Genomic DNA, 15,325 nt, shown 5'->3' with positions numbered 1-15,325 from the left:
TAGATGTACACAACATTTTGGAGGAAAATAGAAGGCCAATAGTTTGAAAGAAGTCTTTTAGTGGTTCTATCAAGGCATACCACAAAGGTTTCAAGCTAAGAAGAAAGTCAATACATCACAGGTTAAGCTAGCTTTTAGATTGGCTCAAAAGGAAAGAAGGAGGCAGATTTTGGAGAACTCAAATGCAGCAAAGAGACATGCTGAGTGGAGGCACACTCAAAGATATTTGTAAACCACAAATGGGTAGATAGAAGCTAAGTGCTAAATCTATTTCCTCAATAGTTTTCATTTTATGTAACAAAAAAATGTTTGCAATGAATAATGACTTGGCTCTTTCATGCATAAGAAGATAGCACTTATTGTGTCATTGTATGCATCCATTGAAATATTTGAAATGTAATACATATATTTCTATTTCAAAATGTACATTGTTTTTGTCATGAATACACATAAACATAACTAAGACATTCTTAAAATATGTTCTCACAATTCAACTCTACTTCCATCTTGTAATAATATACAATGATATAGGCTATTTCTCTAATGGTTTGCCAACTTTAATTGGAATCCTTCTTGTAACTTTGATTGGAGACCTTTTTCTCTTCAATTGAGGAGCAACAGAACTCTTCTCATCTTGTGCAAGAGTTGTTGTCTTTGCAGTTTGTTCTTCATCTGTTTTGTTGGGAAGGGCCACCTAAGGAGGTTATTAATTCCGTATGAGCTTATGCTTTCCATAACCCTCCAAGGCGAGGAGTGTTAGATATCAATGCTCCACTCTCATGTAACTACACGGGAACAAGCTAACTCTACTTGTAAGCCCCCCATATGAGGAGAAGGCATTTGAGTAGCTCGGTTATCTGGTAGGTCCTGGTTTGGACACTAGATGGGGGCTATGTGTGGTCTGATGGCTGGACGGCTTCAGATAGAGTTGGCACACTGCCAACTAGGCTACATGCAAGTGCGGGAAATCATCCCATGACTGATCGTGATGGAGCATTTCCCAGGGCAGCTCATTCTCGGGTTATAGGGCTCGTTTAGAGCCACGGTTCTAGTGTGTGGTCGGTGGCCTATTTTGAGACCGAGTCGACCGTTTTGGGCAGACTGGGTCGGTCACCCAGTTGGGTCTAACTGACTACGACTGGTGGCTATATAAGAGCAAGCTTGTGAAGCCCATTATTCATCACTAGCTAAAGCAATGCTGATTTCTTAGCATCCAGCCTCCGTCCTCTACTATTTCCAGCACGCCATCGAAGCTCCTCACACAGGAGTGCATGGCTGGAAGGCAGCGCCATCTATTATATCAATTTTACAATAATCAAATTTTTGATTCTCCATACTATCTGCTTTTCTCTCTTGCATATGAGATCCTGTTATCTGTTGAGCACAGATGTATTGTTTTCTTACATGGTATCAGAGCTTGGGCTCTAACAAGAAGATTTGGTAGTGTGTTTTTGTTTGCGAGCAGATTGTGAGAGATGGCCAAGCCCACAAGACTACGAATCCCACCGTTTGACGAAAGTGAAAAGTTGGACAGCACTAACTATCCACTCTGGAAGTTCAAGATGAAGACCATCCTAAGCGCATACGAGCTTTGGGATACTACTACTAGGGTGGACATGAAGCCGGTTCCGAGACCGATCCGGCCAATGTAGGACGATAGATAGTACCAACTGCGGATGAGATTCTCACATGGACAAGAAGAAATGCAGATGCACTGTGTTCTATTGTTTGCAATGTAAGTGATTCTGTCATGGCATTAATTCAACATGTCACCACAACGGAGGAGGCATGGATGGTCTTGAAAAATCAGTATGAGACCACGAATCAGACGCAGATTCAAAATCTGGAAACTCAACTCGCGAACGAGAAACTGAGTCTGAAACGGCAAAGAAGTTCATCACTAGGGTGAAGAATCTATGTGATCAGATGACTGCGATTGGCATCACCATCACCAGCAAGAATCTAGCACGAAGGTGCATATGGATTCTTCCACCAAAGTACAACAGTCTTGTTACGGCACTGAATACGTAGAACAAAAATCTGCCCCTCAACTTTGAGGATTTTAGCACGATGCTTCTGGAGGAGGAGATATGTCAAAAGACGAGGACTGGAGAAGATTCGGCTTTCTCAGCTAGATCAAAGAAAGGTAAGGGTAAGGACTCTGGTAACCCATCTTCTTCTTATGATAAAAAGAGAAAGAAGAAGATCAAGTGCTTCTATTGTAATAGGGCAGGGCACAAGCAGAATGAGTGCCGGAAGAAGATTGCAGATGGGAAGAACGGAGTAAAGAAAGAGTCTAGCAACAGCATGCAGGCAGTTCCAGTAGAGCTGTTCGTAGCAATTGAGGAGATTTGCATGGAGGCAGCTCATGTACCTGCGGATGAACCTTGGATTATTGACAGTGGTGCATCATGCCACATGACTAGTCGGGAGGATTGGTATACCTCTCTACATTCGGTAGGGAATGACATCCCGGTAGCAATTAGCAATGATGCAAAATGTCCAGCAAAAGGAAAAGGTACAATTGCTTTCAAGTTAGATGGAGTTGTAAAATAGTTGTCCGATGTTCTTTATGTGCCAAATATCAAGAGGAACTTGTTGTCCATTTCTGCGATCACGGATCGAGACCTCAAAGTTCACTTCGATAAGAATGGCGCTTAAATTTTGGATCTTCAAGGGAAGGTCATTGGTATAGGTACACGGTGCAACAACATCTACGAACTCTCAGCTTTTAGTGCTCGAGCTGATGTGAGCAACACTAAGCTGTGGCATGAGAGGTTTGGTCATCTAAACCTTAGTTCTTTAAAGGAGATGCATAAAAGTGGAATGATTGCATACCCACCAGAAATTATAGATCTGCCTGATGTATGTGAAGCTTGCATGATGGGCAAGTAGCATCGGCAGCCCTTTCCTAAAGAGGCCAATAGGGCAAAGGATCCTCTAGAGCTCATTCACACGGACCTCTGCGGAAAGATGGAGATGGAAGCTTTAGGTGGTTCCTACTACTTCATGACGCTGATCGATGACTAAGTAGAAGGATATGGATATACTTCCTGAAGACTAAAGATGAGGCTTTTAGTAAGTTCAAAGAATGGCATGTAATGGTCGAGAAAGAAATAGGGAGGAAGGTGAAGAAGTTGAGATTAGACAGAGGTGGAGAGTTCACATCAAGTGAATTTGAAAGTTACCGCAAAAGTCACGAGATCAAGAGGTAGAAACACCCGCCACATACATCACAGCAAAATGGAGTAGCAGAGTGCAAGATGCGTGTCATCTGCGAAATGGGCAGGAGTATGATGAAAGGGAAAGATTTGCCAAAGTCTTTCTGAGCTGAAGCATGTAACATGGCAGTTTACATTCTAAATCGTAGCTACACGAAGGTTGTGAATGGGATGACTCCACTGCACGCCTTTCTGGTAAGAAACCTTCAGCCGCACATTTCAGAGTTTTTGGATGTGACTATTTTGTGCATGTCCCTGATGCTAAAAGGACCAAATGGGGCTACAGTGAAGAGGCGAAGGGTTACTGTCTCTATAAACATGTTACCAAGAAGGTAATAGTAAGTCGCAATGTGGTCTTCTCAGAACAGCTGCATCGATTGAAGGAGGATGCTTTCTTCCGAGACAACCAGGACCAGGATATCCATCTAGTACAACTACCAATAGCAGACCGAACTCCCCCAACGGTGCTTGGGAGGATTCAAGATAAAGAAGAGGAAGAAGAGCCTGCAGAACCACAATGGCAACGGCCATTCCCGAAGTGGGTAAAGCAGCCTTTAGATGGCAGAGAACCTCCAGCCATTGAGGAGGAATCATCCGAACACCGCCGATCCAAGAGATTTGAGGAGCAAAGAAGGGCGCAGGAACACTTGTCAACTACGCTTTGATGACAGAGGTGATCCATGCTGAAGAACCCAAGTGTCTTGAAGAGGCACAAGTTCATGATAAGTGGATGGAGGCTATGTAGTCGGAGTATGGCTCCATAATGAAGAACAATGCTTGGGAGCTTGTGGATAGACCACCAAAACACAAGGTAATTGGCACCAAGTGGGTGTATAAGACCAAGTACAAGTCCGACGGCATGTTGGATAAGTACAAGGCTCAGCTCATGGCAAAAGGATTTGCACAGGTACATGGTTTTGATTATCAGGATACTTTTGCTCCCACATCTCGACTAACCACAATTCGTAGTGTTTTGGCTTTATTAGCACAGGAAAGTTAGCCCATATTTCAGATGGATGTAAAATCCACCTTTCTGAATGGAGATCTTAAGGAGGAGGTATACGTGGAACAACCACCAGGTTTTGTGATCCCCGGTTCAGAAGGTAAAGTTTGTAAACTGAAGAAGGCACTTTACGGGCTGAAACAGGCCCCACGAGCGTGGTACCAGCGGATTGATGCCTACTTTCTCCAAAATGGGTTTAGGAGGAGCCCATCTGATGCAAATTTGTATATCTACAGAGAGGAGGCATGTGTATGATCGTGATCCTTTATGTGGATGACCTTGTCATAATAGGAAACCATGAAGAAAAGATCTCTAGACAAAGCAGTTGCTAGGAAGAGAGTTTGAAATGACAGACCTCGGACTGATGCATTTCTGTTTGGGGATTGAAGTTTGGCAAGAGCCAAAACAGATCTTCATCTTACAACTAAAGTATGCTAGAGAGATACTGAAGGCATTTGGCATGGCTGAGTGCAAGACAGTTGGCACCCCTATGGAGGTTGATGTGAAGCTCTCAAATGAGGATTCATCACCATTGGTGGACGAAGCAAAGTACAGAAGGCTTGTGGGTAGTTTGATTTACTTGTGCAACACGAGGCTAGACATTAGCTTTGCGACTAGTGTACTAAGCAGGTTTTCCAATAAGCCTCAGGCGAACCATTGGAGGGCAGGGATGCGGGTGCTGAAATACATCAAAGGCACACTTGATTATGGCATCACCTATACCAAGGGCAACACCTTGACCGGATTTTGTGACTCAAATTGGGCAGGAGACATGGATAGTAGGAGATCAGTGATAGGTTATTGTTTCTCACTTGGATCTGGAGCTGTGTCATGGGTCAGCAAGAAGCAACCCGCAGTTGCTCTTTCTTCTACCAAGGCTGATTACAAATCAACATGTTTTGCTTCTTGTGAGGCATTGTGGTTGAGGAGGATTTTAGGGGACACGGGTGCAGTGCAAAACAAGCCTACGCAGTTATCATGTGACAATCAGAGTTGCATGGCAATTGCAAAGAACCCTGTGTTCCACGCTCGCACAAAACACATTGAGATTCAACATCACTTTGTAGGCGAGCTCATCATGGATGGAGAGGTCGACTTGGTGTATTGTCCAACTACAGAGAATGTTGCGGACATCTTCACAAAGGCTCTTGGAAGAGACTTGCTAGAGAGGCATCTTCATCGACTTGGCATTGGGCCGAAAAAGTAAGTTCACTTGTAGGTGGACATTGAGGGGGGCTTTAACATTTGCAGGGAGGATTGGGTCCTAATGGACCGCATGTCATGTCTCATGTCCCTATTTTTACTCATCCTTCTTTTTCTTTAAAGAAATTTCATTGAATGGTAGCATTCAAGTGCAATTTCAAGTCAATTGTTATGAAAAAAATAGGACTCTAATGTATAGGGAATGAGCAAAGAATGAATGAATGCCAAGGACTATGAAATATAAGCAACGATCAACGAATGAATGAATGCCAAGGGCAAATAAGGGGATGTGATGTTAAGCAAATTTAATTTGTGACCATCTTTAATTGTGTTGTGCTACTCAAAAAGCCATGACCTCCATTATTTGGGGTGATATGTCAGTCTTTTTTTGTTGAAGTGCTTGTGCTTTGTTGATGGCATAATTAGTCTTTTCCTCTAGTCTAAAGGTGGCCTACCCAACCCAGTTTAAATTATTACTAGTAATAGATCTGAAGGAAAGGGGGAATTGTGCCCCCCCTTTCAAGGGTGGCCTTAAAACTTAACCTTCTAGTTGGACGGGTGGTTTGCCAATATGTGCCCTAGTGGATAAAAATTGCATTAATTAGTCCTCATCCAGCCCCTTGATGAAAAATTAACGTAAGCTTATACGAACCCGGGCTAAAGTGGATTGCAAATGCCCTCCTAAGCTAACAAAGAATTAAGCCCTCCCCGCCTTATGCTTCCCTTGTAAAGCCTTTCCTACCTCTTCCCTCTTAGCTCTCCACCTGCCGACTTCTCGCCATCGCTCCCACTCAGGCACCTCCTTGCCCCTGCACCTCCTCTCCCATACCCTTCTCTCACCTCCCTATCCCCTACCCTTCTCCGACCTTACGACATCCTGATGGCCCCTTTTGCTCTCCCCTCTCCCTTCTATTATCTCCCTTCATCTATTTTCCCACTCCCCCTTCTCTTGCAATGTCCAACCCGCTCAGAGACATTTGTCATTGGCAATCTTGTGGATGAAGTTGGTAACAAACATCTGCTATTGGCAGCCCTTTGCGTGCCCTCTGCATTGCCGTTGCTCTCACACATGATGCTTTGAGAGTACGACTCCTCGCCAGGTGAATTCCTCATCATATAAATCTCCGTCCCTCCTTTGTCATAAATCCTCCTGCCGCATGGCTTTTTTAGGAAGCAGAACATTGATGCATTGATGTCGACATGGCACCTCCTAAGAAACCTAACAAATGTCTAAAGGGAGAACAGCAACAAACCTTGGCTCAAAGCAAAAGAGCGGATCCTATGACCAATCAATCAATTGAATGATTTTCCAAATCAATTACAAACTAATGATAGTTCTGTATGAATCATTGTGATCAAAATCCTATGAGCAGCATGCAACAATTCTTGTGACAGCCAATTCTCCTCGAGCATCGTATCCATCCACGATCTCGTCCTACACAAATCATCCATTTTCTATCTGCAATCACTCGCCCGGTGCAGTGGCATCTCCATTGTTGTAACTCCATGTAGACTCTTAGGGAGCGAAATTGCAAGCATATATACTTAGCCTCATTCTGCTTTTGGGATAAAATGTCTTGAGGTGTCGGTCAAGAGATATGAGGAAAAAGGTTTATATACCTTTGTAAGACTAGAATAAGTCCAATCATACAAATTTAGATTTTTTGTTGTTCTAAAGATCAAAAATCTACAAAGAATATAAAAGAGAAAATGAAAGAGAAGAAAAAAGAGGTAGACAATAACTTTTATGAAAAACAAAAGGAAGACATACTTAGCAAGCAAAGCAACACTTATGTCATCATCAGTTCCCAAGCATAAGCAGCTATACTGGGTTTGAAGCCTTGAGTATAGACTTTTCTTACACATGAGCATAGACATTTCTGTACATGAGTGTTTGGAGCCATGAATATAGACATTTGTTTGCACATCTATCACAGCCTCATTCATTCAGTTTCGACCTTGGTGAGGGGAGTGCCAAACTTCTTTAATAGCAGCGTACTCAAAAGCAAGCAACTGGTAGTGGCCACACCAAACGGCATGGTTGAAGAGCAAGAAAGCAGAAAAATTGGAGGAAGAGAGCATGACTTGTCAACGCAATGCCAGAGGGTTCATCATCCTTAGGCTCATGTTCATGGAACATCAAGAGTGAGGAGGCCATGCAATTGGTTGTCTTAGGGAATGCGACTCGATGGTAGCCACAAAAGGCGATGGGTCTCATTTTATATGGAGAGAGAGGGGAGAAGTTGTGAGAGAGGTGGGGAGTGGGTAGAAGAGGAAGGGAGGCATAAAGATGGTAGGAGGGGAATGGCAGGTTTAATAGCCAAACAGGTCCAAAGCTCAGAGCTGAAGAACACAGCCAACTGCAGGCACAACCATCTCACCACCCTACATCAGAGGAAGTAATTGAACTCTGCACCTCCAATGCCTATAGATTGGCACAACAATATAACAAACTAATGTAGGAGGACAGAACTGTGCCGCAAAAGAAGCATTTTTTATGGAGGCTCTGACTGCCATGGCACAGACGGCACAGAACATGCTATTAAGGAAACAAGAGTTCACGGCTCATCAAGCCATTGCTAAAACCAATGCATGGTGAGGGGCTGCACTACAGAAGGAGAAGGCCGACCGTTTGATGGTCAAGGCCAGTGGCCAAAAGGCAATTGAAATCAGCAAGGGGCTAGAGATTAAGCTGCAACAGATGAGAAAAGCCCTTGCACCAGAGCGCTCACATAATGATATGCTGTAGGCCAATTACGATGCTCTCGAGAGGCAAGCTACCATGGATCAGCAACAACAAGTGAATGTCTGGCAAGAGGACAGTTAGCTAATAAGTGGGCGAATCTCACACCCATGTGTCCAATACAGGAGATTTGAACCTTACACTATTTAAAAAAACAACTTGGGAGGAAACATGCTAGAGAGAAGCAAGATAGCAATAGTTAGATATTGGGTTGTTGTTTCTTAAAGCAAGTGCGCTCGAGACGGTGCTGGGCTGGGTGATAGAAGGGTATGAGCAGAAGGTCACTCTAAAAAGCATGAACTGATGCCAATATGACTCATCCTTCTACCATAGTCCTCCCCTCATAAAGCTGGCATCAAAGAGCACAAGATAAAGACACAGCAAAGACTTCAGATTTTGCAATTATGAAACTGTGGAGATTATTAAGAGCAGAAGTCATTCAGAAAAGGTACACACGAGCGCTACCTTGCTTGTAATCGTTTTTTTTTTAAATAGTGAAATGAAAACTGAGATTTTACTATCTATTCACACAAAAAAGGGAAATACTTACAGCTACCTATAACAGGTAGACTTGTACAAAAACTAATGGGTTTCTCTTTATTATAACTGCATAGACTTGTTTGACCTGCATATCTTTTCTTGGATAGAACGTTAAAGTGACTCTTAAGTTATTGACAATTTCCTCCATGAACCCGGCTTTCCTCTGCACCTTTTTGTGAATCATCTTATTGCGGAACCTCCATATTGAATGCCATATTACTGCTCGAATCAGCTGACCATACTTCCCACATGACATCATTAAGCCTACCTTTATCACCCAATAAGGCAACCTTCCACATCACTTGGCAATCAATGCCTGCACCGCAAGCCACTGACATATTCTACTCCACATGGGTCAAACTCTGTTGCATTCACATAATAAGGTTCCATTTAGAAATCCCTCATTCTTACTGGGAGCTTGGCAATAATTATTTTCCAAAGAAAGACATTCAGCCTGAAAGAAGGTGTGCTTGTAATCGTTGAGATGACTAGAATACAAATGCCGATATGACAGTTTCATCCTTCCTATCTTGCTACTAGTGTGAGAGAAGACAGGACTCCACCAGACGTGAAATTTGGGGAAGGTGTTCTCCCCATCGGTCTGAGTAACAGGTGAGCTTGAGACCTGAGAGCAGATTGTATTCCTTGGGACAAATTAGATACCTCCAAATGGGTCAATTCTGCTGTGCCCTCCAGCAGTTGCACGACTTTATCCATTGAAGGTCTTATAGTTGGATCTTCCTGAATGCACTGAAAAGCAATTAGCATCATCCACTGGGCTTGTTCCCCATGAACATCGTCTCCATGCTCATTATCAGTAAGGTTGGAGAGCTCCACCTCTGCCAGTCCAGAGAGAAAGCTGGTTCTCAGAATCTACAATACTATCTAGGTTCCTCTTGCCACTCACAATCTCCAAGAGTACCATTCCAAAACTATACACATCATCTTTATCCGTGATGCCTCCTTGCAGAAGCCATTCAGGAGCAAGGTAACCTCGTGTGCCCCTCATAGTCGTTACTACCAAACTCTCATCTCGTTTGACAAGCCTGGAGAGCCCAAAATCAGAGACTTTAGCAGTGAAATCAAAATCAAGCAGAATGTTCTGAGGTTTCACATCCAGATGAATAATTCTCTCTGTGCACTCCTTATGAAGATAGGCCAAACCTCGTGCTGTTCCCAGGGCAATTTGGAATCGTGCTGGCCAGCTCAGATGTGGTTTCTGTGGGTCTCGGTAAAGCCATCTATCCAAGGACCCATTTGGCATATACTCGTATACTAACAGTCTCGACGACCTTTCTGCACAGAAGCCACACAGCCGAACTAAATTCACATGATGAATGCCACCCAATATTGCAACTTCTGAACGAAATTCTTTTTTCCCCTGCCTCAAGCTTTCAAGCTTCTTCACAGCAACTCGATTTCCATTTGGTAAGATGCCTTCATAAACCTTGCCAAATCCTCCCGCCCCGACCATCTTGCTAAAGCCCTGGGTAATTTCCTGGAGATCCCCATATGAATACCTCGTTGGCAGTGTAGGTAACGTCTCAAGAAATGAGAGCTCGTCCTCCTCATCCTCATTTCCTTGGAAGATCCACTTTCTATAAACCCAAAACATGCCCATTATCAGAGTGAATATGCCAGCAGATACCCCTACTACAATGCCTGCTATTAATCCGGTATTAGATCTACGAGCTGTCTCTTCGCTGTCTTCTATCTTCAGAAAGGCTTGAAAAGATTCATTAGTAACCTTCCTAAGAGTACTTAGCTGATTAATCCGTGGGAAACATGAAGCGCTGTCTTTGTGATAGAACACTGCAACACACGAACAATTGTGTAAACAATCCTTCAGACAGTCTTCCAAAGTTGCGTTACTTTGGGGAAGGTCATACGAACTCGAGTAAGATTAAGAAAGTGCTGATGCAGATTAGAGCCGTTTGCGTTGTTTCCGCACGAAAGATTTCGTGGCGGAGTACAGCCCTCAAAATTATTCGAAAGGGATGAGATCTGCTGGAAGGAGTCTTGCGGTGCTACTTGATCAGCAGCCGGACATGTACAAGGTCCATCGGTTGCGCAGATCCCATATGACCCGCATGAGTTTGGAAGAAAGCAGCTATCACCCTCCACGAGGACGGACTGATTGAGCCAAACAGGATGATTATTGTCTCCATTCACATAGTGATACACATATGCATGAAGCAAACCAGTGGGTTCCAGTCTCAGGAAATAAACCAGGGAGCTAATTTCCGTGAAGATGGAGGGATCGGTGCCGAAATACTGGAAATACCATCCGTAGTTGGAGCAGACAGATGTGTTAAGGTGGCAGAGCTGTGGTGCATATGTATCGTTGGGAATGTTGGCCGCAGGGGCATCGAAGAATTGGAGGAAAGGAGTGTTCCCTCCGTCGAAATCAAGATAGAAATGATGGTTGCAAGCGTGTTGCACAGAGAACAAATCATTCCGACCGTAACAACCAAAGGTCCAGTAAGGATCATGAGTGCTCTGGGCTGTCGAGTAGTAAGCTGCAAGCCCGCCGGCCTCCATGACCAAGCTATAGGAACCTTCGGAGGGATCTGTATCCGACACTCGGCTGATGAGGCGCATGTTGGGATAGAGTCCCTGGCGTTGCAGAAGGACGTCAGTGGGGTGGTCGTAGCTTTGCCAGACGGTGCCATTGGAGCTATTGTAAAGAACCAAGTTCCCCCAATCGTCCAAGGAGATACCCACAACGCCCTGGTTGGCGGACTGGGTAGACCAGACCAAGCTTCCGTCGCCGTCGAGGAGGGAGAGGTTTCCGTCATCCTGGAAGCGGACGGAAGCGTGTTCGGAGACGGGGCGGTGACGGTTGGCACTCCAAACGACTTTGGCGGTGGAATTGTTGATGAAAGAGGAGGAGGAGGGGTCGAAAGTGGTATAGTAAGTGAGGATGGAGAAGGTGTAAGAGTGGGGGGTGGAGTTAACGAAGCAGAGCTGGAAGTAGGATGAGTTGGCGATGTCGAGGGGGCTATTGAGGAGGGTAAGGCATGTTACACACCCATCCGGACGTCTTCACCCAATTTTGACTCCATCCAATGAAAAAGCGCGCCCATTGGTATGTGCTTTCACAACGAGGCGGACTGGCATCGTTTCATTTCCTAGGTGGCAAGCTGAGTCACGGACGAAAGCAGTGCAATCCTGGGCGGCGTCTTCCCCTCGCCCAACTCTTGGCGTAGCTGCTGGCTTCCAATAGAAATGTCTGTCTTCCTGGAATATAGGCGATTGCACATGGTTTTGGCGGGAGTCTTTCACCATTTCTTTTCTCTGGCGTCCTTTGTTGCGTTCTTCACCATTTCTCAGAATTGCAGTTCGCAAGCTTGGAGTCCCGGCATTCCAATAGCGTGGAAGAACAGGTACATTCCCTCTCTCATGCTCATTTTAAAATTTTCCTTCTATCTTCCCTCTAAATCCTCTGTCTTCTTCCAAGCGTTTGCCCATTCCCTCCAGATTTTTGTCAAAAAAGTCGTTTTTGCGAGCTCAAAAGTAATGGACGTTTTTGCGATTGACATGCTGCTCTAAAATTTGGTTTCGGGTTCTCAATACATCAGCCCTGTGATCGCCTGAAGGGTTATATTGCAAGTCTTTTGAGCAACGCTGCCTCATTCTAGGATAGGTACACTGCTAAAGATTGTCAATGTACGCCAGGGCTATTCGTCCTGTCTCTTGATCTCTTCAAACTCCTCAATAGACGGTACCTTTCCATTTACACTGAGATGACAGGCAGGTAGGATTTAATGCATTGGGAAATCACTTATTTGCTTCGTCATGCGTAGCCCAAAAAATGGAGATTGAGTGTATGGTGTAGCTTCTGTTCACACCTTTTGCATTCAATCCGTCTTCTCTTGTTGAGTAGAACACCAGTTACAATTTTAAAATAGTTTTTTTTTAAAGGATGGCAATGCAACGCCTGCTTATTGATCCCAACTATGAGGATGCCCTTGAAGACCTCCAAAGCTCTGAAGTAACAGATTCACAATTGTCAGGACCTCCTTCGATGGTTATGTATAACCAATCGCAGATGTTTGGTTCTCCAAAATTTCCAGCCATCTTCCCATCTTCGTCACCAATGTTCTTTCGGATGCCACCTGTCATGTCTCAGCCATCTACCTTTGCACCTTCCATTCTATCTGTGGGATCTCAAGGTAAAAAAGATGTTACCCCTACTAAAGGGGGTAAAAAGGGTGTGAAGAGAGGAAGGCCACGAGCATTGGAAGCTCCTTATGCAAAGCCCGTTGGGCAAGAAGCATGCCAAGGCAAGACAATTGAAGAAACCGGACGAGGGAAGCTTGAATGGGAAGCAGATACAAGTTCAGCCAAGGTAGCAGTCCAAAAGAGAGGTAGAGCCAAAAAGAAGTGTCTAGATACCCAAGCCTTGGAAGATGAATGCGAGGGAGAGGGAGGAAGAGCGACAATGTGGAAAGACTTTTGGGTTGTAAGCTTGATCCATGAGCGTGGTGGAAAGAATGAAGAGTTCAATAAACCACAAAAGCAGGGAACAGATCTATGGTCCAAAATTGCCAATAAGCTAGCTTCAGCCTATTCAGATTTTGACAAAGACTCTGAAGCTTGCCGCAAGAAATGGGGTCGAGTATATGATCAGTACAAAGCAGATAAGCTACACAATTCCATATCAGGAAATGATGTGAAGCGAACATGTAAGTGGTATGACATAGTGGATGAGTATATGCACGATCGTGCACATGTTCGCGTATACAGCCATGCCTCGGCTACTGGGGAGACAGTGGTACTAGACGATTAGAAGCCATTCATGAGAGTCCCAAAGAAACCAGCCCTGTGTGTGCATCTGTTTCCAACAAACCAATGTCTACCTCATTGAGTCGTGGTGGAAAGAATGATTCTCAGATGGAAGAATTTATTGCACAGGTCAACGAGAGCGGACGTGGTATTTTGTCACAAGTACGTCAATCTTGTCTGGAAAGGGATGAAGCAGTTGCATGTAGGGAAGCTGCTGAGGCCCGAAGGCTTGATATCATGGAGACTCTAGGGGCTGCTTTGATTCGATTTATAGATCATATGTCCAACAAATGAAGCTATGTTCAAGTTGCGCTCTCTCTGTTCCCTTTTGGCGGTTGAGCTTCCTCCTTCACTATAGTCTGCCGCTCTCCCCATTTCCTGCTCTCCCCATTTCCTTCTGCGACCTCAATCTTGCATGCCTCCCAAGTTCCCAACAAGTCTGTACCGCAGTACAGCTCAACGAATCTTGTGGCCACTGGGTACCAGATCTCCAACGTTCAAATTGCCTGTAAAGACATTGAGCGGCTGCTTCTACAAGTTACAACGTCTTAATAGGGATCTTCTATTGTGCGATGTACTTGAGCTGTCTCTGTTGTTCCTCCAGCATACTACTATACAACTTTATCTTGAATCATCGGGTGGCTCTGATACTGCTTCCCTGAGAGGTGGGCACTCTGGCTGGAGCTGGCGATTCAAGTTCCAGAGCTGCGGCTCCTGCAATCCGCCCTCTTCCCTGTGTACAACAAAATGTACAGGAAGTCGTGTATTATTGTGAATAATACAGGCATTCCTTGTTCCTGCTAGAGGCATTTTGTCAACGCTATCCATGACTCCGCTGTAGGGCTTACTTCTGCAGGATTGCTTTTGATCATTTCTTGAAAGATTCGGTTTAATAATGGTAGGCGATCGGAAGAGTTTTGTAGACCTAGATAATTGTGGTATTATTGTTATTTGAAGCAGTCTCCCAAGTGATGGAAGCTACAGTGGTACTCTTATTGGATTCTTAACTGTGGTTTTTTATGTTTCTACTGTCATTTTACTTCGTTTGTGTGTGCAAATTTTCCAGTTCTTGTGGATTAACACAATTGTTGATCTGGGACTGGTTTGATAGTACTATTTGTGTTGGAGTGGAGTGTTTCCTGCTGTCATAAACACCATGGCTACTGAAGACAATTGGCTAAAAACTATAGGAGTCATCAAATTTTGTTCATTATGGCTCGACATGAAATGCATTCAAAACTGTCTATATTATTGGACACTTGGGAACACATAGGCTCTGTTGCCTTTCCCAAAAATGAGAACGCTTTAGACACAATTGAAGAACAATTTACACATGCATCCATTTTGATCTTCAAGCTCTGACGACATCATGACTTTCATTGTCCTCATCATCATCCACTTCTTCATCTCCCTCAGCAAACATGCCATTCACATTTCGTCTGAGAAACTCTTGATACGTAGACCGTGCGAGATTATTGCGTCGCTCAGCACCTGAGCCAATAGGGTGGCATGAAGAACTGCAACCACCATTGATAGCACCATCCCAACCACTTTGACCCCTTTCCAATATGTCATTTGGATCTTCCGTTAAAACAGCCTGAACTTCATTAAGAGTGCATGATGCCTGCATTTGTGTCTCGAACTCATTGCAGCCAGCATGTAAGTCTTGTTCGGCTTCACGCACCCAATCAGACAAAAAAGAGTCCCCGTGCACAATGCACATGTTATGTAGAACCAAGCAAGTCAATGTCACACCTTTTTAGTAATATTCGGAACCTGGCTTTTAGCATTCCAAAAGCTCTCTCCACTGGCATGCATGAACTAGAT

At 44.3% G+C, this 15,325-nt stretch overlaps 1 protein-coding gene and 1 pseudogene across 1 annotated transcript; one reads left to right on the top strand and one right to left on the bottom strand.

Annotated features, from left to right (window-relative positions):
• Positions 1 to 8,715: 8,715 nt before the first annotated feature.
• On the bottom strand, positions 8,716 to 11,830 carry LOC147892564 (G-type lectin S-receptor-like serine/threonine-protein kinase SD2-5; annotated as a pseudogene).
• Positions 11,733 to 13,792, top strand: LOC147892563 (uncharacterized). Its single transcript, XM_087386746.1, has 3 exons — positions 11,733 to 12,096; positions 12,635 to 13,487; positions 13,628 to 13,792. The coding sequence occupies exons 1-3, from the start codon at positions 11,939 to 11,941 to the stop codon at positions 13,790 to 13,792; spliced, it is 1,176 nt and encodes a 391-aa protein (XP_087242872.1). The 5' UTR covers positions 11,733 to 11,938.
• Positions 13,793 to 15,325: the final 1,533 nt, after the last annotated feature.

This window comes from Dipteris shenzhenensis, chromosome 16, assembly GCF_047967505.1.
Source record: "Dipteris shenzhenensis isolate YYH24624 ecotype China chromosome 16, Dip_SZ_1.0, whole genome shotgun sequence".
Lineage (NCBI taxonomy): Eukaryota > Viridiplantae > Streptophyta > Polypodiopsida > Gleicheniales > Dipteridaceae > Dipteris > Dipteris shenzhenensis.
This window is presented reverse-complemented; position numbering and strand designations above follow the sequence as displayed.